General features: G+C 45.7%; 1 protein-coding gene across 1 annotated transcript in view; it reads right to left on the bottom strand.

Annotated features, from left to right (window-relative positions):
- SEL1L3 (SEL1L family member 3) overlaps positions 1-22,135 on the bottom strand; it is a 93,763-nt gene that overhangs the window by 30,817 nt on the left and 40,811 nt on the right. Inside the window, exons 10-13 of the mRNA XM_090267007.1 lie at positions 12,250-12,461; positions 10,874-11,053; positions 4,720-4,839; positions 3,338-3,478 (exon numbers count right to left, since the gene is read on the bottom strand). Coding sequence (XP_090123133.1) covers positions 3,338-3,478; positions 4,720-4,839; positions 10,874-11,053; positions 12,250-12,461 — 653 coding nt within the window. The remainder of the gene's footprint in view (positions 1-3,337; positions 3,479-4,719; positions 4,840-10,873; positions 11,054-12,249; positions 12,462-22,135) is intronic.

Here is a 22,135-nt window from a genome sequence, read left to right as displayed (position 1 = left end):
AAGGTTAAATGAGTCTGGCCCTCCTGGATGTGTTTCGCTGGGGATTATCTAATTTGCCATCAGATAAAGCTTTATCTGTGTCCACAGGTAAGAGTTATTAGGCTGTTGTCTGAAGCCTCCTGGGTCCTCACCAGAGCCCCCAGGGTGAAACAGTGTGGCTTCCGAACCAGCTTGAGAACCACCTCTGAAGGAGTTAGGACCCCTTTGAAATAATGATTCTGTCAGGCAGAAACGGACCAGATTCCTCTGGCAAAAATCAAGTTTTTTCAGCAGCAGTGAGAAAATGGCTTTGGGTTTCTTGTCATAAGAGAGGAACTCCGAAGGGCCACACTGAATATCAGCAGGACCATGTGGGCAAAGGGTAAGTTTGAGAGGAGGGCAGGAGAGGGTCCTTAAGGTCTCATGACATGGGTGTGACAATGAGGATGGCAGGCAAGGGGAGCCAGCTGAAAATCACTGCTTCCTCCAAACTCACTCAGAGTCTGTTATGATACACCCCTCCCCCGCCTCCACGTGCCCCATAAAGTCCTGTTTTCAGACCCAGTGGTTGATGGGGTCACATGTACTTTAAGATGAGCGGGCTTTGCAATGAATCCAGCTTTTAATTCTGATTAAATACTTAGCTCTATAGGATATGAGACAGCACCAGTCAAAACTCCTGTGTTAATTAAACATGGGTCAAGCACTGTCCTATTTAATCCTCACAACCCCCCGCCAAGGTGCTGCTATCATTCAGGTCTGAGAAACTTGCCCAGAGTCACACAGTAAGTGAGAAGTAGAGGCAGGAGTTGAACCCAGGCTGGCAGGCTCCACAGTCCAAACTTATAATCCCCACGCTATATTTTCCTCTGTACATTTCAATTCTATGCGGAGATAGTGTAACGACTCATAACCTCCTTGCAGGATACGGAAAACATGCAGAATGTTTGATTCTATATTTTTCAGGACCCAGAATAAAACTGTGAATCCAGCTAAAGGTTAAATCACAGACACCAAGTTTCTATTAGACTTTAACTTACCTATTTAACAGAACCAATGAGCTGAAGCAAAGTAGATGAAAATATTTTTCAGAAGTGCACCATTACTTCATTTAATTAGAAAAGGAGAGGAGAGAGAAGAGGACATGAGGATATTGGAATCACCGGAGGTGTCAATGGGACAACCTTTTTTGATTTCTGGTAAAGCACCAGGACCCCAGAATGTTGAACCCAAAGTTTATCTTTTCCAACTTCTTTATTTTGAAGAAATAAAACTGAGACTCCAAGAGCCTGACTTACCCAAAACCTCGTGGTTAGATCTGCAAGTAGAACTCAAGAGACTCTGATTTCCAGGTCAGGGATTTTCCAGTATATTTGTTATTTAATCAGAAGAGGGATAATGTCTTGCATAAAGACTACACATTATGCCCAGATATGAGTAGTGTTGGAAGTCGTTAAGTGAGAGAAATATAGGGTCCTGGTACATAGTAAGTGCCCAGTAATGTACACTGGATGTATTCATTGAGGACAGCTATGTAATGAAAGTCAAAGCTCCATCTTCATGTGGATGCGAAACGGGATGGACTTGCCTGTCGTGGACAAACCACTGCCACCTTCGTGGCGCCATTTTTGAGCACAATAAGCTGAATGCCCACACAATACAGTAAGCCAAGCGCACATTTCTGTTCTTCACATTTGGAAAGCCCGTTTTCTGCATGGGACTCTTTCACATGGAATATACTTAGAGAGACCTTCTGGCCAGAAGTGTAAAAATCTTCCTTTAAAGGCTAATAAAGGGCTTCCTTCATCCCACTTAGGCATAACTTAGTTAAGATGTAGGAAAATCAAAAAAGCTTCAAGGTTTAGGACATCAGACCCTAGGAAACATTATGTCACCTGCGGAGTAATTTATTCGTGTATCTGCCTCTCCCTCTGGATTGTGAGTTCCTGGTGGGCAGAAGTAATGTTGGAATCATGCACTTTGGGGGATGGCCAGCCCCAGCTCCAGCAGACAGGTGCCTCTCCTCTGTGCCGGTCCCTGTCGTGTCTTCCCCATCCGTGTATGGGTCCCCCGAGGTAAGGAATGTGGCTCATGCCTCCATATGTCCCTCCATCTAGCACAGAGTCTGGCATTTCTGTCAGCTCTAAACGGGTGTTTATTGAACAAATACATGAATGCATTGGCATATGGCTAAGAGTCAAACCATTTCTATGTTGATTTGACAACTGGAAAGAGAAAGCCCAGGCTATAAATTTGGAAACCATAACAACCAATAGGTTTTAAGGCTTTGGAAGGTTAGAAACATAGCAAAAGTCATGGCTGTTAATCAGTGAGTGGCCACAGCTGTGGTTCTGGGGATGGGTCTGGCCACAAGAATCCGTGCCTTTGTGTGAAGACACTTGCTCTGTGGGGGCAGCTGCTTTCTGTGGGCATGAACACAGGGTCTAAGGATTTCCTTACCTGAGCCAACAGCCTTTTACTTTTCCAAGATTGGTGTATTGACATCCCTGTGTTTGGGAGTGAACGGCACGGCCTCTGAAGCCAGATTGCTTAGGTCTCGGTTTCAGGTTTGAAATGTACTGGCTGTGTGACCTTGGGCAAGTTACAAAATCTTTCTGTGCCCCTGTTACCATATACACAAATAGCAGTAATAATACACCATGGTGCCCACCTTGCAAGGTTGCTGTGAGAATTAAATGGAGCATACATGTAAATCAGGTAATAAACACCGAGTCAATCACTGTGAACTATTATTATTTTGTATAAAACAATGTTTTATAGTTCTCACAGCTCATTCCTTATATTATTTCATTCCGTGTGTGGTCATCACCACTGTCCCATGGGATCAGATCACTCCAAGGACACAGCAGAGGAGGGACTTGGACTCCATGCTGTGTCCCGGGCTAATGCTCTTCCCACCTGCCCCCCTTACTCTTCTGTTGGCTTCAAATCAATATGGTTGTTTGACGAAGAGAGACTGTTGGGATCCAGCCCAAACATGCACTTTAAGCTGTAATTTCATGACAACACGGCCTGGTGGCAACATTGCAGCACCTTTGGGGGCCGGCAGCCATGTATCATTGCATACAATATGGGTGTCTCCTGCAGAATGCCACAGCTCTTACAAAAACGAAGAAAATCCAGGTGCCAAACGTTAAGACTAATGATTAAAAATGAGACCAGGGGACCGCCTCTGACTCTGCCTTTTCAGCAAATATGCCTTTTCATTAAGAGGGACGGAGGGGTACACTGAGTTCCTTTGGTTCCAGACTCGCTGTCTGACTGCATGCCTCCAGGAGACTGCTCGGGAAGTCTGGTAAGAACTACACAGCATCACCACCAAGTGGGCAATTCTTACCTTGAATAACACAATGGCGTAGTCGTATATTAGCGCGGGGTCCTCAGTCTCCAGGGCACCTTTGGCATACCACTCAATTGCCGCTTCGGGATTCTTGGCCACACCTTGCTGTCCCCAGAACAACATCTGGGCCAATCGTTGCTTCAAGACAATAGCAATTTAGAATAATGACTTTCCCATGTAATGCTTAACATAAGGTTTTGAAAGGTAGGAGGATGAACCTGGCTTGGATTGTTTACACATTGAGAACCAAGCATGAGGTAGACATGTGTATCTTCCAACCTGAGCCAGAGCCCTAAAGATGGACTTGTGTAAATACAGGTCCCTAGCGCAAGTTAGAAACAGCGCATCCGTGTGTGTGTGTGTGCCTGCCTGCTTGTGGGCATATGTCCATGTGTGTGAGTGAATCAACTGCACCCAGGGCCAAAGCTGGATGAAGACAACCACAACGGTCTCTCCTCCAAAGCCCCCTTCTTTGAGAGGTACTGCCCGTCCTCCTGGCCCGGTGCACAGCGTAGAGGTCTGTGCACATCCATATCAGTCAGGGCGTCTTTCTCCGGCATTTATCTCCTGGCCTAGCACTTGTCCATATGGCTAGCTCCAGTTACACTCAAGACTGGAAGCCCTCCGAGGGTAGAAGCCTCAGGGTGTGATTTGTCTGCCCTCGTCCCCTTGGCCTCCCCCTAGCAGAGTTCGTAGAAACCGCTCAACAAAGATTAGCTGAATGAAGGAAGAAAGAAGTGTCCATGGCTAGGAAAGTTCATGCAGACTCTGGAGCACCCAGAAAGGGGCTCTGCCCTGGCATTTCCAGAACTACGCACTGGAATTCCTTCCTGTACTAGAAAGTGTGCAGGTTTAAGGACAGATGCCCAAGAACGGAGCCAGAGACAACATCTGTTCACATTCTGGCCCCATGTGGGCCCCTGATTTTCTTCCTGCTTCTTCTCTCAACCCCTTCTTTTCCCTCCCCACCCCAACTCTACCAAATACTTACACCTTCCAGCAAAGTATCCCCTGAAATGCTAGGGAAGCCTCTACAAAAGGTGGGAGACCTGTTACTAAAGTGTTTGAAATATGTTCTTGTCAATGAGTTTATTCTTTCGTTTTCTTTCTCTTTTCATTTCTGGTTCTTCTGCCTGCCTAGCAGCCGTCATCCTGATGTAGTGGTTTTAGAAACATGCATTTTGATGAAGGCTCCATTATCTTGGGTTCCTAGGGGACAATGACAATACAGCCCCTGCCAACCCCCATCGGACAGGTCCTGGGAGCAAGAAATAAAGCAGCACTGCTTTAAGCCACTGAGGTTTGGAGGAGTTCATTACCACGGCATAACCTGGTCTATCACAATGGAGAATTTCCAAGACAGTGGACTGTGTTTTTACCTGAGCTGCCGCATTGCCTCGGGTAGCTTCATGCTTCAGCCACATAAAGACATCTCCGTCTTCTTTGGTTTGAACCTTGAGTACTTCATCATCCTTTAGTCTAATTGTTTCAACATAGGCCTAAAAAGGGAGGAAGCAAGGAAAGGAGCGAGGAAGGGAGAGACGAAGGGATGGAAGAAAGGCAGATAGAAAACATCTAAATGATATAGGCACGCAAAAAACCAAGACATTGTTCTTCAACCAAAAATTGCTCAAGGGAAAACTATATGAATAATTGAAATACGAGGGACAGCCACTGTATCATCAGATTAAAAGTTTTTTTAAACAAATGTATCACATCCAACGTATCTAAATGAGTTTTTTTTCCTCCTATAAAAGCATATTATGCCTTAGGAGGACAAAATTTATTCCACTTGCACTTCTATCACTTAAGCTTGTTCAGAAGTCAACTTCTGTGCCTCTGATTTCAGAGTCAGATTATACACAGCATCACAAAAGGCAAATCAATATTTTCTAAGTATAACCTTATTTTTTTATCCTAAAGTGTTATTATCCTGCATGACTAACCCTTTTCATTTAGCCGGCTCCACTACAAATACCTTTTGGCTATTTCCAAAAATTAAATCCACCTTGCAAAGAAGAGGGCATGTTAACTCTGAGGATGTGAACAAGAACGGGCTCAGAGGCACTCCAGACGAACGCGAAGAGCAAGTTCACAAAATGTTTTTGGCTCCCCCGAAGAAAATAAGACTCATTTTGAAGTATAAATTTTGACTGTATATCAGAAAACCGGTCCTGCTGTCTCGTGCACAATGAATTCTACCTAAGAGGGCCGCAAGGGGTCCCAGCAAGGGCTTCCCATGCCAGCGCAGCTGCAAGCAGATGGTGAAAAAATTGGATCTGGGCAAGACTGGGAAAGAAGCCACAGAGAACAATGAGCTGATTTCCCTTCAGACCTCTCTGTTGTTAGTTAAGAAAAGTACTTAGATTCACAACCTCCAGCCTACAACCCATTCCTGAGGAGGTCCTTCGGCCACCCTCCCCATTGTGGCCATGCAGAGTCAGAGGTCCCTTTCAGGGGCACTAGGGCACTGAGACTTGGGGACAGTGTGAACCCAGCGGGGATTAATTCCTGCCGGATGTCTCACCTGGGGAGACCACCAAGCCAAGAGCAACAGTGAGAATAATAATGCCCATGACTTTTATTGAAACCAACTATGCGCTGGGTGTTTAACAACTGTTCCCCACACCGCCCCCATTTAGTGCTTACAACAGGGCTGCGACCCAAATATCATTGTCCTCAATTTATACACCAAGAAAAAACTGAGGTGCAGAAAGTGAAACCATGAACGCAAGGTCACGTTGGAGAACTGGCCCTGGAAGCCAGGTCGGCTTGAGTCCAAAGACAGAGCTCTGACCAGCTTCCCCACGATGTCCTCTAGCAAGAAGGCCTTGGAATCCTGCCTGGACACAGGCCACTCTATCTTGTTAACTCTTTGCCAAGTGCATGGCCAACAAGTGGTGCTTCAGCTCAACCTCCAGGGGGCACGATCGCCAGAGGCAAGCCTGCAACAGCTGAAGCTTGAGCTGCTCCCACGATGGAATTCTCAGCTAGAAGTCTTTTGTTCAACTGGAGAATTCAGATTTTGAGTTGTTGTTCTTCTCCTTAACTGTTTCGATGGGAAGGAGAAAGAGAAAGGAGAGAGAGAGAAAGAGAGGAGACTATGAGGCAAGGATGTAAAGAAGGGAGAGAAAGAAAGGACGAGAAGAAAAAAAGAAGGAAAGCAGAGAGGGAGGGAAATAGAGTGGTGGAGAGGAGCGAGGAGAGGGAGGAAGAAAGAGGGAAAGAGAGAGACAGAGAAAGAGGATGGAAGACAGGAAGGAAAACACCCTCTAACTTTGCAGCTGGGGAGCAGAGGCCCTCAGCAGTGCTCCCTGTTCCAGAGCCCCTGCGCTCGCTGTAGAGTGGATCAGTGCAGCCAGCACTGGGAACTCAGGAGCAGGGCCGCTTCAGAGCTTACACTCCAGCCGCCTACCCACCTCCACTAACTTCCTCTGGGACCTGCCTAGGGAGTGGGGGGTGGAGGGGTGTGTGTGTGTTAAAACCAGGTATAGTCGTTGACTCCCGATGGGTGTGTATGTATTCTTTGTTGAAATTTTAAAGTAAGAATGGGGGAATATCGGCAGTAACATAAAGAGTCAGCAAAGCAAGTACCCAAGATTCCCCAAATGGGGGGTGTGCATACTGAGGAGGTGTTGAACACAAGGGAGGCAGAGTTGACAGCCAATGCTCTGGGTCCTGGCCATCAACGATAGGCACTAGTCACATCACAAAGCACCAGGGTCCACAAGACCCTGTTTATCACTGGACTGGATGCACTGCACTCCAGGCTTGCCCGTCATCCCATTGGTAAACACTGAGTGGCAGCTCTATGTCAAGCACAGTGCTGGGCACTGGGGTCACTGATGTGAACAGACAAACAAGGTGCCTATCTCAGAGCTCACAGTCTACGGGGGAAGCCGGATCTTTGACCTAATCCCTGTGATAAGAGCAATGGCAGGGAGGTGCCCAGTGCCAAGGCCTCATAGCAAAGGGGAGATCAGGAGGAGGAGGAGGGGAAGTCTGAGCCTTCTCTTCAAGTAGGAAGAGGGGTCAGCAGGCAGGGAAAGGCTAGAGGGAGTGGAGAAGGAACAACAGGCAGAGGAGAGCCAGCAGGGTTGGAAGGTGTGGCCAGAAGCTTAGATTCTCCAGGGTGGGCACGCCAGGCAGGGATGGCTGAGAGCTGAGGTTGGGGACGCAGAGAGAAACCCGATCATGGAGCATCTCTTCTGCCAAGTGACAAGCTGGACTGAGTGCTTCTGGGTCAGCCCTCCTCAGCGCTGGCTACACAATATGATCATCTGAGGGGCTTTTACAACAGACACACCCACTTATACACACATGTGCATATTAAATGCCTGGGCCCCACCCTCACTTCTATAGGACTACGGGGTGGAGCCTGTGTAGACCTGTTCTTTAATTCTGATGCATAGCCAGATTGAGAAGCTCCATTGTCAACAGCCCACTGTGGCCTCCATGAGAAGAGAATGGGAATGGACAAGACTGGTGACAGAAAGACCAGTTAGGAGGTATATTCGTTTGCTAGGGCTGCCATGACAAAATAGCCCAGACTGGGTGGTTTAAACCACAGACATTTATTTTCTCACAGTGCTGGAGGCTTGAGGTCCAAGATCAAGGTGTTGGCAGCTTAGTTTCTTCTGAGGCCTCTCTCCTTAGCATGTAGGTGGCCACCTTCTTGCTGTGTCCTCACATGGTCTTCCTTCGGTCGGTTTTGTCTGCGCCCTGATCATACACCAGTCATACTGACTCCATTTTAACTGAATTGCCTCTTTCAAGGCCTTATTTCCAAATACAGTCACATTCTGAGGTAGGGAGGGTGAGGGCTTAGGCATATAAATAAATTGCAAGGGTGGGGGAGGTGCACACAATTCAGCCCCTAACAGGAGGCTGTCACAGCAGCGCAGGGGAGAGACGATGAAAGACAAGTGCAGGCTGGGGCAGCAGGGATGAAGATGGAAAGAGAATGGTTGGCATGGAAAGCTGCCGGGACTGTCACTGATAGGATAATGGGAGGATCAAAGAAGACACCCCAGTCGCCAGCATGGAAAACGGTGCCATCAGTTAAGGCGTTTGTGGGGAACAGAGGGGAGGAAATGCTGGGTTTCCCGTGCAGTATGTTCTGAGTGCAGCTGTGGGTTGTGAGCGATAGCTCAGCTGGAGAAGGCTTTAGTGTCATCGGAGTTGGAGGACATTTACAACAAGGTGTGTGGAGGAGGCGAGACCCCTGCCCTCTAGCAGGAGTAGAGAGGAGGCTGTGGACCAACTCCCGCAGAAAAAGCAAGTTCTGACAAGTGGAGAGAATGAGAGGAACTCATTTGTGATTAAGCCACAAAAACAAACAAAACCCAGGAGCATCTTCTTCCTCTTTAACCTGGAGCAGCCCCACGAAATCATAAAGAAGTGCCGTGAAGTGAGATTATTAATAAAGAAGATGAAGTGATGCCAATTACGTGTTACATGAAAGAGAAAATGAAACAAGAATCAAGAAAAGAACTTCTGACAGATTCTCGGTTTGTTAATGAGAGGTCCGGCCTTCCATATCTCCTTATCCGTTTCGTGCTGAGGGTGAAATAGATTTCTCAACAAAAGGACATTTATGTCAATGCATGACACCTGCTTAGATTCCCAAGCAGCCATTAATTACACATTCTTAAGAAAATGAGCTATGATACAACTCTTCTAACTGTGTAATTTGTATCTGGCGTTCTTAATCATACGACTTTTCAGCTGCAAGATGGATCTTTGCTATTCAACTTCGCTGGTTCTGACCAATTAAACATTTTCTTTCATAATCATAACATTTCATGTGTCACATCTTCAAAAGAAAAGGAGCTTGTTAGCAACATACCATTTCCTGTTGCTAATTTATGCTAAATTAGAATTCTTAAAAGTATAATATATACATATAGGACATCATTAACACATCCAGGCTTAGCAGAGCAGTGGCAATATTATTTGGTGGCTTGATTCTGTATGAATGTTTTTCAGAATAACTTAAAATATCTTTATCAATTAAATTAATCCCTGTGAAAGGGAGGTCACAGATACACTGAGGGACTACATACGATGATGAGAAGAACGTGTAAGTTTATTCAAAAGAAATCATTTTCTAAAGGAATGAGGATATCTATACCAAGCGCCGCTTGGTGGTTTATAGCTTGACTCATGTTTAATGTATCTTTGAGTCCCTTATTTCATAACCACACAGCAGCCTCTGCAGATCTCTTTTCCAGAAACTACCCATTCCCAATCATCAAAGCACGTGGTTTCTGCACTGGGTTTCCGAGGGCAATCAGGGAGCCACGCTCGGGCACAGTGAGAGGCCTGGCTCCCCATGAGCTGCTCACCCTAATATTCCACGATCCTGACCTAGCCAGGCCTGCCCCTAGGCTCTCCAAGCACAAGCAGGGAAAATCAAAGAGTTCATAGGCTAGATCAAGGCCAAATCTGGCAAAGCAGTTTCCATACTATCTGTGGCTGCGTGGACCCAGGCGCCCCTTTCGTTTGTGCCCAGTCTCTGTCAGAGTCGAGTAGTTGCAACAGAGACTGTATAGGCAAAGCCTGTATTTACTATCTGGCCCTTTAGAGAGAAAAAAAAAACAACAACGTTGCTGACTCCTGGTATAAACCGCTTGCACTTCCTTTCAACTCGACCACCTCAAATGGGAAGACAATCAAAACATATTAAATCCTTTCTGGAGGAAGAGGGTATATAAAATACATTCCAAGAGGTTAACCACGTCATGGTTTACTCCCTGGATACAAAACTCCATCCTCTACAGGAAGGTTCCCTTTTATCCCTACAGTCTCCTTTACTTGTACCTTTTCATTCACTGTCATCCATACAAGTCTGGAAACAAACCGTCGGCTGGTGGAATGCAACACATTATGTTTTGTGAGTAGATGTAAGCCATTGATACCTTTGCCCAAAGAGTCAGAAAGATTTAGGAGCCTGCAAGTTAGAGGCTGGAGTCAGTGTAAACATCCCACGCTGTCCATCACCTGGGAGCACTGTGCTAGCAAGACTCTCATGATGGGGACAGAGACGCTTCTCAAAGCATACAGCAGTAGGAATAGAGGTACAATGGAGTTTGCTTCCTCATATCGTTGACCCTGCTTGCTCGTTACCTATCGATAGGAGCCCTTGGTTTAATGCCCCCCACCCCCATTTGACTCAATCCCCCCTAACATCTCCAGATCTACCACATCACACAGTCGTGGAACAAAGACAAGACGCCTGTGTTTCTGGTACACATTCTCTTGCAAAATCAAAATCTGTCCTTTGCATACAAGTCCTCCCATTCAAGAAAAGTTTTTTCCTGCAATAGATAGAGGATTGTTCCTACATTCAGCCTGAGAGCACAGACAGGAAATGTGAATTGATGAGTGCAAGAAAGTTTTTCTCTCCATTCAGTGATGCTCATTCTCTGGAGGCCAGAGGATTAGGCAGCTGCAGGTGTAGACACTTTATAAAAATTCAGGACGTCCTGGTAAACAGGGCCATAACCACCTCCTCCCATCTGTCTTTCGTACCTGGTCTCCTTGCAGCGTGTGCTGGTCGAGGGGTGTCTTTGTGGCAATGTTGCTGTAGTAGGCATAGGACAGCTCCCAGTCCAGAGGATAGTTATCAATACCCTGGAAGTGTTTGTACCCAAGATTCATTGAAGACAGCCTCTCACTGCCCTGGCCTCCAACCAAACTATACAAGATGCCCTGTTAGGGAGAAATGGACAGTGTTCACAAGATTAGAGGTAAGGGTTATAAAATCCAACCACTGGAAGGTCATCTGGCCCTCATCCCTATATACAATGATCTTGGTCATTCCAAAACACATTAACAAGCCTTTTAGATATCTTTAGAAATGAAGGCATGGCAGCTTTCTAAAGGTTTGCAGATTCCCAGCTATCTGCCCTTCTAAATGTCTAATAGCTTGAAATTCTTTAACCTTTGCCCTTCTTCAGTGACGATGGGGGCCTTCCCCTGACTTCTCTCACAGTACCTTCATGTGCCCACTGAATATTCTATGGGTCCCTGGTCTACTTCAGCCATGTCATCTACGTCCAGGTGGTCTGAAAAGTGGGTCATGTCCCAATCTCATGCCCTCAGAATGTTAGTGCTGGGAAGGGTCTTCTGAGATCGGCTGGTCCAAAAACCTCATTTCATAGTTGAGGAAATAGAGACCCAGAGAAGCAGTGTCATTGGTCTATGGCCAACCAGCCACTTTGTGGCAGAGACAGGGCTAGAATCTTCTAGACTATTCCACCTTTGTGGGGACTGCCTCAGGGACTCCAGATAGCATGCTGTCAGTCATGAGCTTCTCTCAGCCAGAGCCATACATGAAGAAGTAAGTCATGAGAAGAAACAAGGAGCCACCTGGGCATGTCTAAACAGCAGGACTCTCCAAACCCAGGAGGAACAAAGCTGAAAACAAGGTGATCAGGGACCATTTAGCAGGACTTACACAAATGTGATTCTAAATCTTATGCAAGTTGCATAATAAACTTGGATCCAGAACCAAAACCAAAACCGTCTGGTACAGCTTTTATTTTGAAGGCTGGATATGGCAATACTTGGCTTAGAAGTCCAAACGACTTGACTTAGCTAACAAGGCATAGGACAATAGTCAGGGAAGTTACAAGTATTGGGTAAGAAGCACCAATTCTTAAAGGGCTGGAATTCCAGTAAGCCCTGCCCAAACCATTCCTTAGCGTATACCACTCACGTCCCCGAGCCTAGGAGGGGAAACTGAAAGCAGGAGCCTATGTTTAACACAGCTCGAGGATGTTGTTCTTGAGTGGACAGGTTCTAAAGGATCATGAACTTGTCCAGTTCCACCTAGGGCATGAGGGCATGACTCGGCAAATACAACGTGGGTGACCGACATCCCTGAATCCCATGAAATACTCTACCTGCATCTGATCCCGAGGTACATTTAATCCAGTTTCATAAAAGACTGCGAGGTAGTAGGATGCTTTATGATAGCCACAGCAGCTGGAATCCATCAGGAAGGGGATGACAGAACTAATTTGGTGAAGACCATCGACACTGGAGAGTCTCTTCACAGCCTTTTCAAATATCATCCCGCCGATTTCCAGAACAGATTCATTCTGGTGCCTTGGCACTGTAAATAACACAATTCACAGCCCACACAATTAATTACCATGGGATCGACGTGGGCTTAGAAAGAGGAGGGAAAAGCCAATTAAATCACCTTAGCTATTAATATGGATGCTTCTGCAGTGCCTTGAAATACACCCCCTTCCGGGGAGGTAAATCAACCCCTTTGGGGATGCCACAGAGTCACTCCGTAAATAGCTCTTCCTTTGGCACCAAATGACAGCCTAGCACCCTGGGAAAAAGGATGTGCCTTATTTAGCTGAGGCAGCGTCTCGAGAGAGTAATTTACTCCGTGTAGCTCGGCACCAAATCAGGACCACCGAAACTTCCAGACTTTTTTTCCGTCTAAGACTCTCCGAAGAAAGTGTTTTATTTCAGAAATAGTTCCTACGTGCTGCTCTAAAAAGTTGAGCAAAAGAAACTTACTTTGAGATGCTTTCCTATCCATTTCCCTCCAGTTTCTAAATACAGTAACAAGAATGAGTCAACTTGTATTGAAGGCTTACAAAATGCCAAATACTGCATTAGGTGTCTTAGGCAAATTATGTCAGGTCACCCGAACAATTTTACGAGGTGGGTACTGTTATTAGCGTCCTCCTGTTTTCAGAAAAACAGATTGAAGCCCGGAGAGGTCAGTTAACTCTCTAAGTTACAAAACCTGGCAAGTGGCTGAGCCAAGCTCCGAATCCCGCTTTGAGGTCAGTTAACTCTCTAAGTTACAAAACCTGGCAGGTGGCTGAGCCAAGCTCCGAATCCCGCTTTGCTGGTAACAAAACCCAGAGTTGCCACTCAATTGGCTACACTTACCTCCTGAGTAACAGGCAACCAGATGTCTCAATAAGTACCTTGGCCACCAAGGTAGACACCTCTTTTCGCAGCTGCATTAAGCTGCATGATACTTCCTTTTAAGTAATCCTCCCTAAATATGATAAACATTTTAAGCCCAAGCTAGCCAGTTATATGACCCTATCTTGTAAGTGCTACAGTCTTCTAAAGTCTGTCAACATTATCCTGTTTATTAATTCAGACAATGAATGTTTACTTTCTATTCTATGCTCTGTTACAAAAGGTCACATAGGATCACACAGATACTATTTACATTTAAAAAGATATGGTTAATTTATTTCAGACTAAAACTTTAGCTGCCTAAAAATTAGGTCCAACATTTTTCTTCGATTTTTCTTCATTCTATCCAAAATTAAAATATTATTAACAACATTCGGGGGGGCAATAAGAGATTTATTCTATGAGCACTCCATAGGGAATGAAGAGAGGGAAGTTTCCAATGCGGGAAAACTTGAATGGGAAGATATGAGATCGGACTTCTTTAAGGGCCATTCACTTGCAGAAGTCCAAGCCTAATGCAGACACCAGTGGGATCCACAGATGAAATTGGTACCAGTCCCTCTGGACACACAGGCTGGCTACCCCTGAGAGGCGGCACGTGCCATTTTTTGCTAAGCTGTGGGGACGGAGCCCATCCCCCACCCTCTACACCCAAGGCTAAGAAGTACATCTCCTGGCTCCTGGAACTCCTCACCCAGCCCTCTCGAGTTTCCCAGACAGCAGCTGGGTCTTCCTTTACTCTCTCCATCCCAGGTGGTAGGTGCTAAGGAAAAAACAAAACGACACCTTACTAAACGAATGGAATTTACTCCTCTCTCTGTATTTTTTTAATCTCTAAAGAAATAACAGTTTTTTGGTTAAAAAAAAAAAAAGCTGATTTGTATAAAATAAAAACAGAAGTTCCCTCTCTCCCAATCCTTCTCTCCCTCTCAAAACCTATTTATTCCCAGAAGATTTAAAGAGGGCCCTTTTTAATCATTAGAAGTAGTCATTTTGCTTCAAAAGTACAATAAACTCCATTAAACTTTTCCTCACTAATTTAAAATGAGCTGTAAACAGGCAGAATATATTATTCTAATGAAGATTTAGAGAAAATGCTGCTGCTTCTGGGTATTTTTATAAGAAGAACCATTATAAAATAAGAATTTTTAAATAAATAAGCAATTCAACGTGCTTTCATGTCAGGAGTAGCAAAATAATTCTATAATGTAAAAAATTATTCTCCCAATCCTTCTTTAGTAGCAAAGAGAAATACTGTTAAAAGCTGGGTGTGCGTGCTTCTAGACTTTTCCTTTGAACAGACAATAATTCATATCCACATCTCTCAGCATATATTCATACACATTTTCTTCCCCCAAAGCCCTTAGAGATTCTGACCCTCAACCTTTAAAAATTAACTGCATCTCATGAGTATCTGTCCATGGTTGTCAGAAGCTCATTCTTTCTAAAGCCTCAATAGTATTGCATTCTATAGCGGTGCTGCTGTTCTAACTGGTCCTCTATTTTTAGACTCCTGAGTTGTATCCAGTGGTTTTGCTATAACCAACATCAGGGCAGTGGACATCCTTGTACATTTCTCTCTGCCCATCCGTTGGGATGTATCTGAATAACAACATCCCCTTCCCCCAGAAGTCTGGAGACCTCGTTTTGGATTTTCCCTCTGCATGGTGGAGAGAAGAATTCCATCCTACTCAACTGTTGGACAGGATATGAATCTTCACTGGATGCCGTGTGCCTGAGCATGCCGACGGAGCTGCAGAATAAATCCTACTACCGCTTATTCACGTGTTTGCTTTGAAATATACATGATCTCAGATGGCCCCTCTGTACATTCAGAGCAAGGCAACATTAGCATTTTGTTAACAACTCATCCCTGCCTCACGTGCTCTGCCAAACCCCTAACTAAAGTGATGAGTTTTGCCTGAGTACCCACGGACATGGACTTTGTGGGCTCAGAGGAGAAAAGAGACTCCAAACCAAATGAAGCTCCAAATGAAACACTTGCCCTGCTGACCCCTGGCACAGAACCCCAGAAATCATTAGCAGGACTATCCAGGTAGCTGCAGAAGAAGGAGCAAAAGGGAAATCCTTCACAAAGCTCTAAGCATTAGCACAAAGATACTTTGTAGACTAAAATGCAGGCTAATTGAAAAGCCTTCATTAGTTCCTTTACATATTAAAATGAACTCTCCACCCCAAATATTACTTATCAGTATTTTCTCTGCAAAAGACTCTAAACAATTTTCTGTACTAGTGACTATAATATTTTTAAAAATGAAGTAAAATTGTTTCTTTTCTTTTTTTCTTTTTTTTTAATTGAGAGGGAGAGAGACCAACTGAGCTACCCAACCAGGGCACAACTCCATTCTGCATCATCTTTAAAGTTCAAATTATAACTGTGCACAAAAATCAGAGCCACAATGTCACGGGTGATATTGTAAAACTGATCATTTTAAAATCAGTTTAATGAAACTGTTCATTTTCCCCATCTGGTTTAGCATATGCATTTTTTTTCTAGTCGATCTGTAAACGAAAAACATGCCTTGTTTATGGAGATTAATGGTGTAATGAAAAACAAACAAAATAGAAAGAGGAGACATGTTCCCATTTTCCTCTTCCTGCCTCAGAAGCTAAGGGAACAACAGGCATCAGCACCGTTAATTAATCCTAACTAGTTTCCGGTGAGCCCAGCATTGGTTTTTTTTTTTTCCCTCTTTGTTCTTTGTCACAGCAATACCAACAGGTTGCCACGTGCATGCACATCCTTAAGAGAAGAAAAAGCAGAAAATGAGAAGGTAGCCGCTAGCTGAAGGTGCTGGCGTTGGCCTCTGATTGAGAATTCAGGAGACAGACAGACTCATTTCCTGTGAGAGGAATGGGAACATCAATAAGAAAGTCATTTTTAGTTTCAAGGTGTGATGCATCCAAAGTAGAAGTTTGAAAGTAGAAAAAAAGTGAAAGGAGAAAATGTCATTTTACCAGAAAAAGATCTTCACCAAGTTTACCAGTTAAAAACAAAAAAAAACCACAGGATGTTCCTTATTTGCATTCTGGTCAGGTGAGCCCTACTGAGTTCCCCAGAGACCCTAAGGAGGTGGCTTATTTCTATCTCAAAAGTAAACTATTTGTAGTTTTCGGTACTGTGCATATCTTCTGGTTTTGTACATAGAATTTCTCTCCCTCCCTCCCTCCCTCTGTCCCTTCCTCCCCAGCTTTCAGTACTGTCATCAGGAATTATCTCAGCAGGAAGAGTATGGCCCTTTCTTTGTCCTTCTGGGAATTAAAAAAAAAAACTATAACGTATGCTTTCTTAAATATTTTTTTTAAAAAGATGGTTCTGCAATGAACAACAATGAAAATAGCGCTTAAAGGACACAGTATCCTGGCATTAAGTAACATAATTTCCACTCTCTGCATTTCAGAGTCTCCAAATGAACACTGCAATTGTCGGCAAAAATGAGAAGAGTTAAAAACAAATGAGAGTAAAGCCAGCACCGCCAGCAGGCCTCGGGATCCCCTTCCAACATCCCCTTCCACGGCAAGGGGACAGCAATGTCCAGGCAGGCAGCAGGCGCTGGCCCTGGAGGTAAACACAGATGGTGTCAGCCCTGGGGGGTGAGCCCATCCCCTCACCCGGCCTTCTTTCCAGAACCATTTGCTGGCAGACCTCAGGTTTCCTGGGGCCAGTCACCAACTCCCGTGGGCTCAGAGATGCCCAGTGCAGGATAAAAGGGGGCGGAGGGGCGGAGAGGGATAAGCAGTTGTGGCCTCAGGGAAGGTGTCCGGAGGGGCTGGCAAGCTCACCTGTCCTTCCCTTTCTTCAAGCCCCTGCCCCAGTCTCTGCGTCCTTCCTCAGGTCTTCCACAATCAGCTCCCGTTCTGAGTTCCGCCTCCCATTGTCATTCTGGCCTTTTACCAGCCCAGTTCCCACCACCTCCTCCCCTGGATGCCAGAACCCCTTTCAAAGGATTTTTGAGTTCAAAGCATTCCGTTTTGACCCCCCGCACCCCCCCCAAAAAAGTGACAGGGGAGCAAAAGAAATAGCACGCACACCTCTTACAGAGTGAGAAAGCATGCAACTGAAATACTACCGTCCTAGCGCCAGAAAAGCCCCAACGCTAATAGGGCTATTTCTGGGCTCTGCCAGGAGACATTTTCCTGAAGACCTGGAGGTTTCCCCAGGAAACAACATAGAGGGTGACCGACCATAACGGTCCCCCTGAAGACCTGAATGTGGGGTCTATTGTTGGATGCTACCCAGCACCTGACCAGTGGTGAACTTGGGGACAGAGCAGCACCGGAGAATCCCCATGCCAGCAAGGAAATTGGGAGGCAGGGCAGCAGCCCTGGAAGGCTCCAGAAGGGGTGTTCTGTCCCATCCATCTCCATGCATCGCACATAGCCAGCTGCCCCAGGGAACGCTGCTACCTTCTGTCCAAAGGAATGCCAACTGTGGGAGGTGAGGAACAAGTCCTACGGTACTTCAGAGTGGGAACCACCGGAGAGGACAGCTGCATTTTACACCAGGCTAGCGGATCAGCTGTCAACATGTCAGGGCCCTCCCTTCCCCGCATTCCCAAGCACTTGGCAGAGGGCTGTGTAGGAGCTGCTCTATGCTTCTCACGATGGTCGCCCCAGGGCCCAGCATAGTGCTCAGGGGCACCCAACAGTGGGCGCTGTTTATCTAGGGGCTGTTCTACCTGTTTTACACCTGGGCACCTGTTACCTCAGCAACTAGACTGCAGACACAGGAAAGCAAGAACCTCAAGGGTCACATTTCAAGAGTTCTTTTGTAATGGGTGTGCACCAGCTAAGGAGTCTGATCTCCTTTCCTTGCCAGGGGGGGCTGGCGAACAGTGTCCCAGGAAACAGAACTATGTTTGTAGACGTGTTTTCGGAGCCAGGACAGCATCTTCTGAGAGGTAACAGGCTAAGGAGGGTGTAAGAAATGAGAAAAGTAGAGAGAAAAAGCAAATAAGCCAACAGAACTTTCAGTCTGGAGGGGTGTCATGGTTGGCTAGTGCAGACCTTGAACTTGGGTCTCCCGGAGTCAAAACTCCATGGTCCTGGAGAGACTCACTGACCCAACAAAGACTTTTTTAATCTTTGTACTTGGGTCTCCCAGAATCAAACTCCATGGTCCTGGAGAGACTCGCTGACCCAACAAAGACTTTTTAGTACTTACAATGGGATCGCTTATTCATTCAGCATGCATTCAGTTACTCAGCAAAGACTTACTGAGGGTCTTCAAAGAAATCCTAGCTCCTGTTCTTGTTGTCTAAGCTCTAGTGTGGAGTCAGACAGGCACATCAGCTACACAGCAGGAAGACAGGTACCGTGAAGGAGAAACCTACCAAATGGCAAGGATAGCGGGGGAGATGGAGCCTGCTGCCTCGGGGGACAGGAAAGACACCGTGAGGAGACGGTATCTGAGTTGGGACTTGAAGGCTGTTTGCAGGGCAGGTGGGCTGAGAAGCATGGGCCAGGGCAGGGGTTGGGGGGTGGGCAGGGAGGCGGGGGTATGTTCTTTGAGGAAATGAAGCAGAAACATGCTGTGTAGGATCATATGGAAGAAGAATGGATAACTGAGCAGCTAACGTATGCCCGGCACTGTGCAGGCCTTGTGCAGAATAGAAGTGTAAGTGGGATGCTTCCACTGCATGCACTGCCCTCAACAACCTTGCACCTGAGCCAGTGAGAGTCACATAGCGGGTCCGATGGCTGTAATGCAAACCAGAGTGAGATGAGTTCCACTGGGGCAACCCCACCCCCCATACCCAGATGGTATCTTTTTATCCCTGAAGCTCTTCCCTAGATATCCTGTCACTTTGTGACAGCATTATTCTTAATTGCCATGAAACTAGACTTTGCCCAGTATGTAAGTTATAAACACGAGTTATACCTTATACCCATGAGGCTTACTATTAAAAAAAAAAAAAAAAAAAACAGAAAATAACAAGTGTTAGCAGGGATGTGGAGAAATTATAGCTTTGTGCATAGTTGGTGGGAATCCAAAATGAGGCAGCCACTGTGGGAAACATTATGGAGGTTCCTCAAAAACTTCAAGGTAGGATTAGCATACAATCCAGCAATCCCACCTCTGGGTATATAGTGAAAAAAACTGAAAGCCAAGTCTTGAAGAGTTATCTGTACACCCATGCTCATAAAAGCACTGTTCTCAATAGCTGAGAGGTGGAAGCAACTCAAATGTCCATCCATAGATGAGTGGATAAACAGAATGTGTTATACATACAATGAAATATTATTCAGCCTTAAACAGGAAGATGGTTCTGATACACCATGGACGAACCCTGAGGACTTTATGCCAAGTGACAAATCTGTGTGACTCCACTTACATGAGGTATCTAGAATACTCAAGTTCACAGACAGAAAGTAGCAGTTGTACTAGGGCCTGGGGGGCAGGATGGGGAGTGGTTGTTCAGTGGTACAGAGTTTCAGTTTTATAAGATGAGAAAGTTCTAGAGATCAGTTGAGCAACAATGTGAACATCCTTAACACTATTAAACAGAATCCTTAGAAATAGCTACAATGGAGAATTGTATGTTATTTGTATTTTCCCACGCAAACTATGTATATATTTTTAATTACAGTCCTTAAAGAGCAAGGCTGTAACTGTACTTGATTCTCTTATGGAGGAGGAAATGCAGCTTCATCTCTGGGAACATGGGCAAGTGGGGACAGACTGCTCCTGACCTCGCCTGGCCTGGCTGGAATGCAGAGGACACTGTCACACCTTTCTGCTGGTTGCTGAGGAAGCCCAAGCTTCCAACTCTCCACCCCCTGAAAGGTTCTCACGGCTCCTTTGAAGTGTGCTGTTGGCTTAGAGCAAGAGCAGATGATCTGCCTCAAGTCACACCGCGTGGGGAGGACCAGCCTGAAACGGGCGTGCAGGGCGGCCTGGAAGTGGCATCCGCCGTCTCACTGAGGAGAGGCTGCCAAGGAAAAAGATGACACTCGCAAAGAACCGGAAGTCACAGGCCACTGTCTCACACTGTCTTGCACACTCCTACCCCCACAAAAATGCAAGGAAGAGCGAATTCCACGAAGTAATTCCCTTTGTAGAAATTAGGAGAATTAATAACTTCTTTATATTTGCCTAAGTGTAAAGAAGCCCAGCCCTACTGTTGTTCTGTCCTGGCTCACAGGCGGCCCTCGGTCAATGCTTGTTTAGTGAATGAATGACTGGAAGTTGTGATGTCAGGGACTTAAGAAATTCCTCACATGGTTCAGTTTCTTATCCTTGGGACTGGGCCTACCCGGTTCCTACAGCGAGAATTCCAAGCCTCAAACATCTGACACTGCACCCATTCATGCAGCTTATCTCAGACAAGAAAATGAAATATGGTGAGGATGAACTTTAGTAAACATCTGCCAGTCCACAGACTGGGCAGCTCAGGGCAGCAGGAGAAAATAATGCAAATATAGTTCCTAGGAACTAGAGTTGTTCCAGGCACTGCAAAGCCAGCCAGGCACTTACAGCAAGATGAACTTGGGCCCTGGCTGGTGTGGCTCAGCGGACGGAGCACCAGCCTGCAAACTAAAAAGGCTGCTGGTTTGATTCCTGGTCAGGGCACATGCCTGGGTTACGGGCCAGGTCTCTAACTGGGAGGGTGTGAGAAGCAACCAATTGATGTTTCTCTCACACGTCGATATTTCTCTCCCTTTCTTTCTCGCTCCCTTCCCCTCGCTCTAAAAATAAATAAATAAAATATTAAAAAAATAAAAAGATGAACTTGGAAGGAAGGGTCTCTGAGAAACCAGGAATGGATACATAGGCACGTCAGTCTTACTACTATTCTTTTTTTACAGACCAGAGGAAATATGTGTTAAAAGAAAAGATGCAATTCTTTTTTACCCTCAATTTACAAAATCAAATTTTCTGCATCTCTCTCAGCCTCGTTGGAAAATGCACACAATGTCTAACACCAATCTCTCTGGGGTTAGCAGGAGGACGCTGTGACAGCCCCAAGCGAGGGCAGGGTGCCAAGTGGAGATAAACGTTAGTGAGGACTCTGTGCCCTACCTCTGCAGAGGCCTCCCCCGTCCTACGGACAGGGGCCCGTAACCTAGAAAAGCAGGAGGTGAAGGCAGAGTCGGGGCTTGAGGTCAGCAGTGTTGACAGCCAGGCTGTGATGGGATAGGTTCACAGCACCGCAGCCCAGGAAGTCTTGGGGTTTGGGAGCTCATGATTTGGGTTTTTAATTAAATTCCATTTCCAGACTTCCATGGAGAAGAAATGATTCTAAATTCTTATAGACAAAACTTCTGAGCTGGAAAGAGAACATGAAAACATTCCATTGGGGGTATTTACTTAAAAAAGAATTGTGGAAATGATTCACTCATGGTCCCCATCCGTAAAACTGCATTTAAATATGATCAGAAATCTCATAAAGCCCATTATGCCTACACTAGGTAGCACAGCCCCTCCCTCTCCTGTTCTCTGCAGCTACTCGGCCTGCAATACCCATCCGCACCTTACTTATCTGGTAAACACCTACTGACCCTTCAAGAATCAGTCCCAGCATCACCTCCTCCAGGAAGCCTTCTCTGAACATCTCAGTCTTTGAGGTAAAACTGACCATTCCCTCCTTTTACTATTTCTTTCCACAGCCTTTATTCAACTGTGTTACCTTTTTTCTTTGCTTTCAAGTCTGTCCCTCAAGGGCAGGGACTTTGTGTTGTCTTACCTACCTCTGAAGTCTAGCCAAATAACTAAGCGGTCACTCGGCAAGTATCAAATGAACAAAAGATGAAATATCTCGTATGGACTGAATTCTTTCAGGACAGTGAAGGGGGTCACTATCTGCAATG

This window comes from Furipterus horrens, unplaced genomic scaffold (assembly GCF_987537825.1).
Source record: "Furipterus horrens unplaced genomic scaffold, mFurHor1.1.pri manual_scaffold_2, whole genome shotgun sequence".
NCBI classification, from domain to species: domain Eukaryota; kingdom Metazoa; phylum Chordata; class Mammalia; order Chiroptera; family Furipteridae; genus Furipterus; species Furipterus horrens.
Note: the sequence above shows the minus strand (reverse complement) of the source record. Positions and strands in the feature narration are given on the sequence as shown.